General features: G+C 49.5%; 1 protein-coding gene across 1 annotated transcript in view; it reads left to right on the plus strand.

Annotated features, from left to right (window-relative positions):
• The window catches only part of LOC133139173 (short-chain dehydrogenase/reductase 3-like), a 20258-nt gene extending 12529 nt beyond the window's left edge, over positions 1-7729 (plus strand). The window contains exons 2-6 of the mRNA XM_061258540.1: positions 1329-1472; positions 2398-2517; positions 4879-5117; positions 6459-6584; positions 7212-7729. Of these exons, the coding sequence (XP_061114524.1) occupies positions 1329-1472; positions 2398-2517; positions 4879-5117; positions 6459-6584; positions 7212-7296 (714 nt within the window). The 3' untranslated portion in view covers positions 7297-7729. The remainder of the gene's footprint in view (positions 1-1328; positions 1473-2397; positions 2518-4878; positions 5118-6458; positions 6585-7211) is intronic.
• The last annotated feature ends 4771 nt before the right edge of the window (positions 7730-12500 follow it).

Below are 12500 nucleotides of genomic sequence, written 5' to 3' on the forward strand. Positions count from 1 at the left end.
TGTTAAGAAATGTGTGTTGCACAATTGTCGGGATTACTTACTGATGAGTCATGTCTAACGACTTTGGAACATTATATAATAATGGCTGGGATGATGCATGTAAATGACTGAATAGAAAATGATGTTACCTGTAAATGTTATTTGGAAATGTGGCCTGAGGGATTTGACAAACAGCCCCTGTGTTCTGGCTGAGAATGTCATGAACAGTAACACAGGTACACTGCACAGGTCACAGCACTGTGACATCATCAATGCAATGCTGTGGACCAATAATAGACACGTGCACACACACACATATGCACACACACTCACTATGACACACACACACACACTCACACACACTCTCACACACTCTCACGCACTCTCACGCACTCTCACACACTCTCACGCACACACACGCACACACGCACACACACGCACACACACGCACACACACAGAGAGGAGGGGTGTACACTCTTCCGGAGTGTGTGTGAGAGAGGAGAAGGGCAAGTGGAGGCCCCTAACGGGCCTGATCACCGATGACTGTCCCGGCTCCTCACCCCCTCACCCCCTCCTCGCCGTTTCCCTGGTACTGTAGGGCCTCGTCATGCCATCATTTATCAGTGCAATCAGTTTCCATCACTTTTCCGGGGAAACGCCCACTTTTCCAGCACAGCCATTTCATAGTAGTTCCTTAGAATTTGAAACTGTGCATTAAGGCGTCTGGATGGAAAGTCCCCTGCCGGGGCGAGGGGTTGCGAGCGCATGAGAGAACAGCGTTTCCAGGGAAACGACATCACTTTCGGCGCAATCGCCGTGTCATCTGCCCGCTCACTGCTGTCCTTTAGTCCTCTGTGTGTTTCTGTGTAAATAAAGATTATTCTGTGAGACCAGCTCATGAGATACCGTGGCTGGAGACAGATTGGGTCGTTGGTGACGATCAGACATTCCTCTCGAACCTGCCAAAATGTCTGGCCAGAAGCTTGCGATTGTGTCTGACTTTGGGGGCGACATTGGCTCGGGCGATAACAGCAGTCGTCTGGCGGTCGGAGGGTTTGCCGGTTCGATCCCACCCTGGGTGTGTCCTTGAGCAAGACACCTAACCCCCAAATGCTCCTGACGAGCTGGTCGGCGCCTTGCATGGCAACCAATCGGCATTGGTATGCGAGTGTGTGTATGAATTGGTGAATGAGAAGCATCAATTGTACAGCGCTTTGGATAAAGGCGCTATATAAATGCCAGCCATTAGCCATTTACTTGACCATCAGTGTGGTTGAAGCAAGGCGTCTCACACATCACGCTGGTCCTGACCTCTGACCTCTGACCTCTGACCCCTCGCTGTGCCCAGGTGATCCTGTGGGGCCGCACGGAGAAGTGTCTGAAGCAGACGTGTGAGGAGATCTCGCTCGCCGGCACAGAGTGCCACTACTTCATCTGCGACGTGGCCAACCGCGAGGAGGTCTACCAGCAGGCCAAAGTGGTCCGGGAGAAGGTAGGTTTCCATGGACACCCCAGGAGAGGGGGCACTGGCCCAGTTTGACACTACATTACACTACAGTTATTACCCCAGGTATACTGAAATCCTCAGTTATTCAGCGGAGACTTTTATCCAGAGCGACGTACAGTTGATTAGACTAAGCAGGAGACAATCCTCCCCTGGGGCAATGCAGGGTTGAGGGCCTTGCTCAAGGGCCCAACAGCTGCACTGATCTTATGTGACTACACCGGGGCTTGAACCACAACCCAGTTTGAACCCAGTCATGTAGCTTAGCCACTATGCCCTGTCTTTTACCACTTATGCTACTTTTCCAGACAGGATTTTGATAAAATCAAATGTAAATGTAAATGTACTTTTTAAATTTAATTTAATTTGATTTGACTTGATTCAAATGGAACAGCAGTTACGTTTTAATCTGCTGAAAGGTCGACTGGAGTTTGAGTATAAGTAAGCACGTGTACTAACGGAACCTCAAACAACAGCCGGGGGGATAGATTACTCGTTCTGTGTGAGACGTTGGGATAAGATAACAGACTATTAATATGGCTGTCTGTCACTGGCACAATGCTGAGAGCTGGAATGTGGTTCAGGTGAGAGGTTAGTGGGCTATGACACAAAGGGATTACGTTTCTGACTGCTGAGGGTGCAGTCAGTGGGCGGCCTGTAGTGTAGTGGTTAAGGTAAAGGACTGGGACACGCAAGGTCGGTGGTTCGATCCCCGGTGTGGCCACAATAAGATCCGCACAGCCATTGGGCCCTTGGGCAAGGCCCTTAACCCTGCATTGCTCCAGGGGAGGATTGTCCTCTGCTTAGTCTAATCAACTGTACGTCGCTCTGGATAATAGCGTCAGCCAAATTGTTAATGTAATGTGTCATGGTCTCGGGAGGACCTAACCGAGTCCCTCTCTTACCTGCCCAGGTGGGGGACGTGAGCGTGCTGGTGAACAACGCCGCAGTGGTCCATGGGAAAAGCCTGTTGGACAGCGATGATGACGCCTTGCTGAAGTCGCAGCACGTGAACACCCTGGGGCAGTTCTGGGTAAGCACCAAGCCACAGCTGGCCTCGCTCGAATCCCAAACAGCAGGAAAACAAAACGAAACAAAAAAAGCTATCGTCAATATAAAAGCATTTCTCTTGTCCAGCCAAACCGGTGTTTTTATTAGTTCATGAAAGTATTTTACTCAAAGCTGAAAGGTGTATGTTTGTGTGTTCATATGGTAATTACAGGCCCACACACAGCAGCGTTCTCTTCGTGCTTTTGTGTCTAAAACGGCCACAAAACATTCACAAAGAGCAGTGACATAGTTATTTACCCGTTATAAAAAAAACAAACAATTAACTAAATAATTTAGAAGATCAACAGTGTTCTCAAAAGTTGTTGAAAGGCTTTTGGCATGGTCTCAAATAGGGTGCATATTAGCTTATATAACAGTTTATACATATTACATATTAGTTCATATTGGGCAACGTCATCCAATAATTATGCAAAAACATAGCTTAGGAAAATAGCAGTTAAACACTAAAATATGCACACTTTGGCCAAAGGTGCAATTTTTATTTTCTTGAATCACTATGGAACACAAATCGAAAGCTCCAAGATGTTATGAAAACATGCATGTGGGTTTATCAGCACATTTGTGGTGAGGGTTTATCAGCACATTTGTGGTGTGGGTATATCAGCACATTTGTGGTGTGGGTATATCAGCACGTTTGTAGTGTGGGTATATGAGCACGTTTGTGGTGTGGGTATATCAGCACGTTTGAGGTGTGGGTATATCAGCACGTTTGTGGTGTGGGTATATCAGCACGTTTGCGGTGTGGGTATATCAGCACGTTTGCGGTGCGGGTATATCAGCACATTTGTGGTGTGGGTATATCAGCATGTTTCTGGTTACCTCTTGCACCATTGAGTCAGTGTTTGTACAGTATCTGTGGGTAGAGTACCTCTCTGCCAACACAGGGAAAGAAAGAGCATTCCACAAGCAAAACAAACACAACAACACACAACAAGCTCTTAAACAAGCCCCTTAATAATAGCGGGCCGCTCTTCAAACATACCCTGTAGACCACTGTTTCTGTGTCATAAAGCACAGAATGGAGAATTCAGGAGGAGAGGGGGAGGGAGAGAGAGGGGGGAGAGACAGAGAGAGGGAGGGAGAGAGCCGGAGAGAGAGAGGGAGAGAGAGAGGGAGGAAGAGAGAGGGAGAGAGGGAGGGTGAGGGAGGGAGAGACAGAGAGGGAGAGAGAGAGGAAGAAGGAGAGACCAAGGAGAGAGAGAGAGAGGAACAGAGGGAGAGAGAGAGGGAGGGAAGGAGAGAGAGAGAGAGAGGGAGGGAGGGAGAGAGAGAGAGAGGGAGGGAGGGAGAGACAGAGAGGAAGGGAGAGAGAGAGAGTAAGGGGGAGAGATTTTTGTATATTATATTGTTTTATGTAAATAATTGCTTTAGAAACACTACGCTGATGTGTGATCATGCCAATATTATTTGAATTTGAGATGGGGAGAGAAAGAGAGAGGGTGGGAGAGAGAGAAAGTCAGGGCATGAGAGAGACACAGCGAGGGAGAGAGAGAGGGGGGAGGGAGAGAGGGAGAGAGCCTCTCTTTCCTAACACCTGTTCATCTTGCCATTCAGCTACAGACTCTGCAGGCTCTGAGATGTCAGGACAAAGCTGATAACATCAGACAGACATTCAGAGCTGGAGCAGTGATGGGGGGGGGGTTTGAGATTTGGGGCGAGAGACAGAGTACTTGGAGCATCACCAAGAACAGAGGGGGGGGGGGGGGGGTCGTGTCTGGGGGATCATTCTCATTTTATTACTGGACCACTGATCAAACGCTGACTTTGTGAGAGTCAAACTGTACACCAAAAAAAAAACCTCAAGACATCTGCTAAAGAAATCAGGACCTGCAGTTGGCTGAGGATAGCCAGCAATGGGGGGTGGGGCGGTTTGTGGACAGATCCAATCTTTGAGTGCTTGCGGGCGCTTTAAAAAATAATAACTGCGCTGTTGTTGCTGCAGTAAATTCCAGAGGGTAACAGGGTGAACAGCAGAGTCATGGGACCGAATACTGCAACAGGCACATCTTTATCTCCCTCTCTCTCCCCCTCTCTCTCTCCCTCTTTCTCTCTCTCCATCTCTCTCCCTCTCCTGCTCTCCTCTCCCTCCATCCTTTATTGGCACGATACATTACAGAATACATATTGCCAAAGTGTAGTGACGACAACAACAAATAAACCATATTATCAATACACAAAGAAAAAATGTCAAAAAATAACAGCATAAATGACACTAATATAACATTTATTTACCGTCAACCATCATGTGACGTGGAATGCGTCATTGTGTGCATGTTAAATATTCACAGTTCAATGACCCTCTCACCGTCTCTTCCCTCCCCAGACCACCAAGGCCTTCCTGCCCAGGATGCTGGAGCTCCAGAGCGGCCATGTTGTGTGCATCAACTCCATCCTGTCGCTCAGCTCCATCCCGGGGGCCATAGACTACTGCACCTCCAAGGCGGCCTCCTACGCCTTCATGGAGAGCCTGACGCTGGGCCTGCTGGACTGCCCGGGCGTGGGCTGCACCACCGTGCTGCCCTTCCACACCAACACCGAGATGTTCCAGGGCATGCAAGTCAGGTGAGGAGAGACCCCGCGGCCCCGTGGCCCCGTGGCCCCGTGGCCCTCCTGGTCCACTCGTCCGGGTCACGGGTGGGCAGCCGCACGGCCCAACTCCAGTCCTGGAGGCACTCCAAAAAGTCTGCTGCTTTCTGGAGTGTTCTCGGGCACCGTTGGGTTATTTAAGTCGATGACTGGCTAAAGGATGCCTTGTTCTCAAGACCTTCATTGGCTGCTAGTTTTGACAACCCAGGTCTAGTGGTCAAGGTGCTTGACTGAGACCTGAGGAAGGATGGTGGTTCAAGCCCCAGTGTAGCCACAATAAGATCAGTGCAGCCGTTGGGCCCTTGAGCAAGGCCCTTAACCCTGCATTGCTCCACCGTGGACTGGCCCCTTGCTTAGTCTGTACGTCTTAGTTCACTGTAAGTTGGTAAAGCATTTACCATTTCCTGTAAGTTGCTTTGAGCAAAAGAGACAGCTACGTCACTGCTATCTAAATAACTGTAATGGTGGGACAAGATGGTGGCTCGTCACGCAATCTGGACTAGACAGAAAGCACTAAAACCGGGCGGAGACGCTCCCAAGCTCAAAAGTGAGTTTTGCCGTAAAAAAGGTACACTAAGCTGGTAAATCACGTGACTGTGGGCCACTTTGTGGACGTTGCAGCCAAATCACTTAACCCAAATTACTTAACCCATTATCCCGATAAGCCCACGAATCACGGCCCGTGATTGCTGTACAAAACCTCTGTCACCCTGTGGTCTACTGAGTCAGCATGCTGTGTAGAGCTAACTGAGTCATGGCAATTGGTGGTAGGAAAAAATCTGCACATACCTGCTTTATACCATTCATTTTCCACAATCAAATGCTGTATGTAATGTGATGTTTGTGTCTAAATGAGAATGAGCAATTCACCACGTCTGACTTTTTAAAAATCCATGACACGCTGTTTTTATGCATGACAGTTACAGATATTTAGCTGACGCTTTTATCCAAAGAGACGTACAGTTGATTAGACTAAGCAGGGGCCAATCCCCCGGGGAGAAATCTTTGGTTGGAGCATTGCTCAAAGGGCTCAACAGCTGCACTGATCTTATTGTGGCTACACTGGGGCTTAAACCACCAACCTTCCAGGTCTCAGACAAGCACCTGAGCCACTAAGCAATCAGATGCCCCTATTTATTATTAAATTATTTTCTTAAATGTTGGTATGTGCATTTTTCCCATCATCCTCTATGTTGTCTTTTCAATCCTCAGTGAAACATTTTATAATTATTTCATTTGAAATGTACTCCGTATACAAGGTGTATTGTTATTCCTCTCCTTATTAATAATTACTGTTTTTATTTTCTCCCCTCCCAGGTTTCCTCAGCTCTTCCCTCCCCTGAAGCCGGACATGGTGGCCCAGAAGACCGTAGACGCCGTCAGGAGCAACACGGCCTTCGTGTACCTGCCCTGGACCATGCACGCCCTCGTCATCCTCAAGAGGTCAGTTACCACCATTTAGGGTCTAGAGTGGTCCTCACACCTGGTCCTGGAGAGCCGCAGGGTGCACTAGGGTCCTCACTCCTGGTCCTGGAGAGGCACAGGGCGTGCTGTGGTCTTTATTCCTGGTTCTAGGGAGCCACAGGGCGTGCTGTGGTCTTTATTCCTGGTTCTAGGGAGCCACAGGGCGTGCTGTGGTCTTTATTCCTGGTTCTAGGGAGCCACAGGGCGTGCTGTGGTCTTTATTCCTGGTTCTAGGGAGCCACAGGGCGTGCTGTGGTCTTTATTCCTGGTTCTAGGGAGCCACAGGGCGTGCTGTGGGTCTTTATTCCTGGTTCTAGGGAGCCACAGGGCGTGCTGTGGTCTTTATTCCTGGTTCTAGGGAGCCACAGGGCGTGCTGTGGTCTTTATTCCTGGTTCTAGGGAGCCACAGGGCGTGCTGTGGTCTTTATTCCTGGTTCTAGGGAGCCACAGGGTGTGCTGTGGTCTTTATTCCTGGTTCTAGGGAGCCACAGGGCGTGCTGTGGTCTTTATTCCTGGTTCTAGGGAGCCACAGGGCGTGCTGTGGTCTTTATTCCTGGTTCTAAAGAGCCACAGCCTCATATCTCTCTCTCTCTCTTTTGTCTGCAGCATCCTGCCTCAGTTCGCTCTGGAAGAGATTCACAAGTTCACCGGGAGCTACACCTGCATGAACACGTTCAAGGGGCGAACATAGGCGTAGTTCGGGAGGACCGGCAGCTCGTGATAGCGACACCGAGAACACTCGAGAGACTTTATCGGACTTGGACAATCTAAAGCGGGGCGACGTGAGATTAGCCGCTCTAGCCAGGGCTCCAGGAGACGGGGACGGAGGCCAACGCGACGGCATTCGACGCGACTCCAGAGTCGCCTGGACCGAACCACCTCCAGCGTTTTTAGTTTCCTCCGTGAAGAGACTCTGATCAAACCTCTGCACCGTGCCTTTGACGACAAACTCACTTTCCCGTCGAAGGGTCGGAACCAGTATCCTACTGGTTAATGGTGGAAGGGGCTAGAGCTTAGAACCTCCTGCAGCCACCGTGAGAGCTGAACTCAAACAGGACCAGTTCTGTGGATTCCATTTCCTTGTTTTTCTTAGGTAGGGTTTTCATGTTTGAATTTTTTTTTGAAATGTGTTATTGTTTGTTGATAATTTCATGTAAGTGTTTGTTTCAACATGTGATGTATCTCTGTATTGAACTGTTGAATAAAAATTCTAAACGAAAAGTTTAAAATGAAAATGGCGTCCAGTGCTGTGCTGAAGAGGACCGTCGATGGCGGCTCTGGAAGGTTCTGGAAGGTGAGCGAGTAAGCACGGTTTCAGGCCTCTGCCAAAATCGGAGGCCTCTTCTTCGCCATGGACAGGACTGCGCTCCCACATCACTGCCAGGCATGTGATGAAAACGGCGCTTTGGTGTCGTTGTCATAACACACACCGCACTGGAACCCGTGTCTGAAGCTTCTGTGGGAAACTGCAGGCGAGCGAGGGGTTTAGCCCGACCCGCTTCACAACATCACATCACATTAAGGGCATTTGGCAGACGCTCTTATCCAGAGCGACATACAGCTGATTAGACTAAGCAGGAGACAATCCTCCCCTGGAGCAATGCAGGGTTTAGGGCCTTGCTCAAGGGCCCAATGGCTGTGTGGATCTTACTGTGGCTACACCGGGATTAGAACCACTGACCTTGCGTGTCCCAGTCATTTACCTTAACCACTACGCTACAGGCCGCTACAGCGCGGTACTGCTCAGTATAATCCGTGTTGGGCAGCTCTCCCATGTAACACAGCGGAATTCGAACCTCAATATCTCCCCCGTTTCAAAACGGGTCTACTACAATTGACTCACCAAATACTGATTTTGGTATTGCTACAATACTATGTTGTGGTTCATAACTGCACACTATAAACAGATTCCCAGCCTTTCTCATTTCCTCAATGGAGAACACAGGGAATTCATACATTTGCTGAAAAGGGGGGTGAATTGCTTGAGAATCTTTGTTTAAAAAAAAAACTAAAAAACATTTGATCACACAAAAATTACTCTGTTGCGAAAAATAGAAATGGAAACTTTTTCCTCTGGTCTGAACTGGGATAATGTCCAGGTAATCATCCTCTCACAAGGCTTTGGCACAACTTTACACGCAGAAAATCCTTGTTCATCTTCACATCTCCAAACTCTCTCCATCTCCGCCAAAGCCCCCAGCCCGTGGTGTGCAGCTGTCTGTACTTTGATGCACGCTACAAATCACGGATAACGTCTTCAAACGGAGACAAATGTCCGTGTTTAATAACATGTTACCGCCACCCGCAGTCCCCCGTGTGAACACACAGCTGCGAGAGGCATCATCAAAGGCCGGTGTGAGACGGGACAATCCTCCACGTGCCACACAAACAACACAAACAACACAAACAACACAAACCCGTCAATTATGCAACGGAGCGAATGCGCGCAGAGGAGGGCGTCTGAAATGTACCGGCTTCGCGCGATACTTCAGCGGTTTCCGAACAAACGCAGACAGTCCGCGGTCAAACAGAACCTACGGCGGTAACGCACTAGATTTGTTAACTAATAACACAAATGCAACACACTGGCGGCCTGTAGCGTAGTGGTTAAGATAAATGACTGGGACACACAAGGTCGGTGGTTCTAATCCTGGTGTAGCCACAATAAGATCCGCACAGCCGTTGGGCCCTTGAGCAAGGCCCTTAACCCTGCATTGCTCCAGGGGAGGATTGTCTCCTGCTTAGTCTAATCAACTGTATGTCGCTCTGGATAAGAGCATCTGCCAAATGCCAATAATGTAATGTAATGGTCTAACTAACGCAGCAATCTGACAACAAGTCTACAACAGCTGAAAGACTAACAAGGTTTTCCTTATTACCTACTGCTCACACACAAAAAACACAGAAACAATACTTAAGTTCCCTGGAGGTCTTCAACTACACACAGCTAGTGGAAAAAATGCACTTCACTGAACCACTGAACCAGAACCTATGGAGGTAAGAGGGTCAAACGGAACCTATGGAGGTAAGAGGGTCAAACAGAACCTACAGAGGTAAGAGGGTCAAACAGAACCTATGGAGGTAAGAGGGTCAAACAGAACCTATGGAGGTAAGAGGGTCAAACAGAACCTACGGAGGTAAGAGGGTCAAACAGAACCTACGGAGGTAAGGGGTCAAACAGAACAGGATCTGTGGAGGTAAAGGGGTCAAACAGAACAGAACCTACGGAGGTAAGAGGGTCAAACAGAACAGAACCTACGGAGGTAAGAGGGTCAAACAGAACCTATGGAGGTAAGAGGGTCAAACAGAACCTATGGAGGTAAGAGGGTCAAACAGAACCTACAGAGGTAAGGGGTCAAACAGAACCTACGGAGGTAAGAGGGTCAAACAGAACCTATGGAGGTAAGAGGGTCAAACAGAACCTATGGAGGTAAGAGGGTCAAACAGAACCTACAGAGGTAAGGGGTCAAACAGAACCTACGGAGGTAAGAGGGTCAAACAGAACCTATGGAGGTAAGAGGGTCAAACAGAACCTACAGAGGTAAGGGGTCAAACAGAACCTATGGAGGTAAAGGGGGGCGATGGTCTCGCACCTCACTGTTGCCCACGGGAGGGGGAGAGAGAGAGAGAGAGTGGGGGGGAAGAGAGAGACACAAAGAGAGAGAGAGTGGGGGGGTGGGGGGTGGGAAACAGGGAGGGAGGGAGGGGGTGGCTGAAAAGAGATGTTGAAACACTGATTATATGTATTGTTCTGGTTTTTGTAGATGAGTGCAACCCAATGGGACCGCTTTCAGGGAATTTTCCCTCATCCAAAAAATGAAGGAGGGGGGAGGGGAGGGGGTGGGGATCTGTTGCGAAAGAAAAAGAAAAGTAGAGCAAGAGAGAGAAAGAGAGAAAGAGAGAGAGAGAGAGAGAGAGAAAGAGAAACCAGGGGAATTTGGAAGCCCTGGAGTTGAGAGCATGTGTGTTGGAGAAGGCAGCTCAAATCTCAGGGGGCGAGTTCAGAGCAAGGTTAGCCAAACAGAGGATAAACTACAGGAGTCTGTGAGACAGACAGCTCACCCAGCGCTGAACTCCTCACCCAGGGAACCGGGCCGCTCCGGGGACAGAGGCACAGGTGGAGCGTCGACGGAGGGGGGGGTCTGTAGCCCCCGCCACGTCCGTCCTGACCGCCTCGTCTTCCACGTCTTCCACGTCTTCGCTGGGAGGAGGAGGAGGAGGAGGAGGGGGGGGGGGGGGGGGTTAGAGTATCCGTCCCAAACGCTGCAAAGGAGAGGCACTGCGCAAGACGTGCACCAAACTGCCGGAGAGGGAGGACAAACTGTGCAGAACCAGAAACGCAACACTTTTATTTTTAACAGTCTGTAAAGCAAGCCGCAAAACCCAGCGTGACTCAACCCCATCCGATTCCATGAGCCCTTTTGAACTTCCCCAGGAACGCTCCCCCGCCCGGAGACAAGCATCTGTGAAGGATCTCCTTCCTTCATCATAGATCCGATCTGATAATGAAACTATAAATACATGCAAGGGACTTTCAAAGGTGGGGAGTGGTTTAAATTAGGAGTGGTTCGATAAGATCTGGACAGCTTGGGAGCAAATTTTTATCAAGCAAAAGCGCACAGATACACCATTCAAGTCAGTACAATTACGTTAAAGTAGCTTATGTAATGCTCCAGAAACTGTGAATTAGAATCGATAAAAGGCACAGTTTATGATTTATGTACACGTTTGGACTACCGGAACATGAAGAGTAGCTAGACACTACATCCTAATCAAGCCACAGGCAAGAGACTAGAACTCTGATTATAACGCACAATAACAATTTAGAAATGGTACATGAGTTTGTTCACCAACGCAACCAACCAGCTGTAAAATGGCCACCCGGCAAACTACAAAAAGAAACTGGAGAATCAAAAATAAGAGATAAACAAGATTTAAGAGGTAGACTTTCCACGAAGACTTACCACTATGCCTCTTACGCTTTATACTAAGATTAATAATAGCAATTTTCAGAAATAAAGGTACGAAAAGTGACTAAAAGGGTACACATGCTAGTTGTTGGAGCGGCATCCTAGAGGTGCATAAAATTGTACCCGTAGCCAGCAATATATAATTAATGCGTACCTTTTTTTGCTTGGAAAATGTACTCATTTGTACCCAGAGAGAACTGTGCGTTCAGCGTACATGTGGGAAATTTGATCCTTGAAGAACAAAAAATGCACCTCCACTGACACCATTTCTGAGAGTGGTCTGTGTCCGTGTTCGATGAGGAGGGTGACCCTGATGGCAGAGGGACGATGGCTGTTGCGATGCGGTCGCACGTTCTTACCTGTGAACCTGCGGAGGCCCTGCAGGCCATGGGCTCCCCATCAGCCCTCAGGCGCCCTCCCTGCCTCAGGGCAGAGCAGAGAGGGGCAGGGTGTCCCAGGCCTTTGTGTGGTGGGGCTGCTGAAACACTTCCAGCCTGTCGAGCAGGGGAAGCTCTGGAGAGGCTCCGTGCAGTAGGCGGGCCCCAGGCCCAGTCCAGCCGCTCTGTGGCAGGGCTCGGAAACGGAGGTAATGAGGGCCAGGCCTGCCGGCCAGGTGGGCACACACCTGACCCGGTCAACTCAGGTGGGCACACACCTGACTCAGTCAACTCAGGTGGGCACACACCTGACCCGGTCAACTCAGGTGGGCACACACCTGACTCAGTCAACTCAGGTGGGCACACACCTGACCCAGTCAACTCAGGTGGGCACACACCTTACCCGGTCAACTCAGGTGGGCACACACCTGACCCGGTCAACTCAGGTGGGCACACACCTTACCCGGTCAACTCAGGTGGGCACACACCTGACCCGGTCAACTCAGGTGGGCACACACCTGACTCAGTCAACTCAGGTGGGCACACAC

Source organism: Conger conger, chromosome 10 (genome assembly GCF_963514075.1).
Source record: "Conger conger chromosome 10, fConCon1.1, whole genome shotgun sequence".
In the NCBI taxonomy this organism is placed as follows: Eukaryota; Metazoa; Chordata; class Actinopteri; order Anguilliformes; family Congridae; genus Conger; species Conger conger.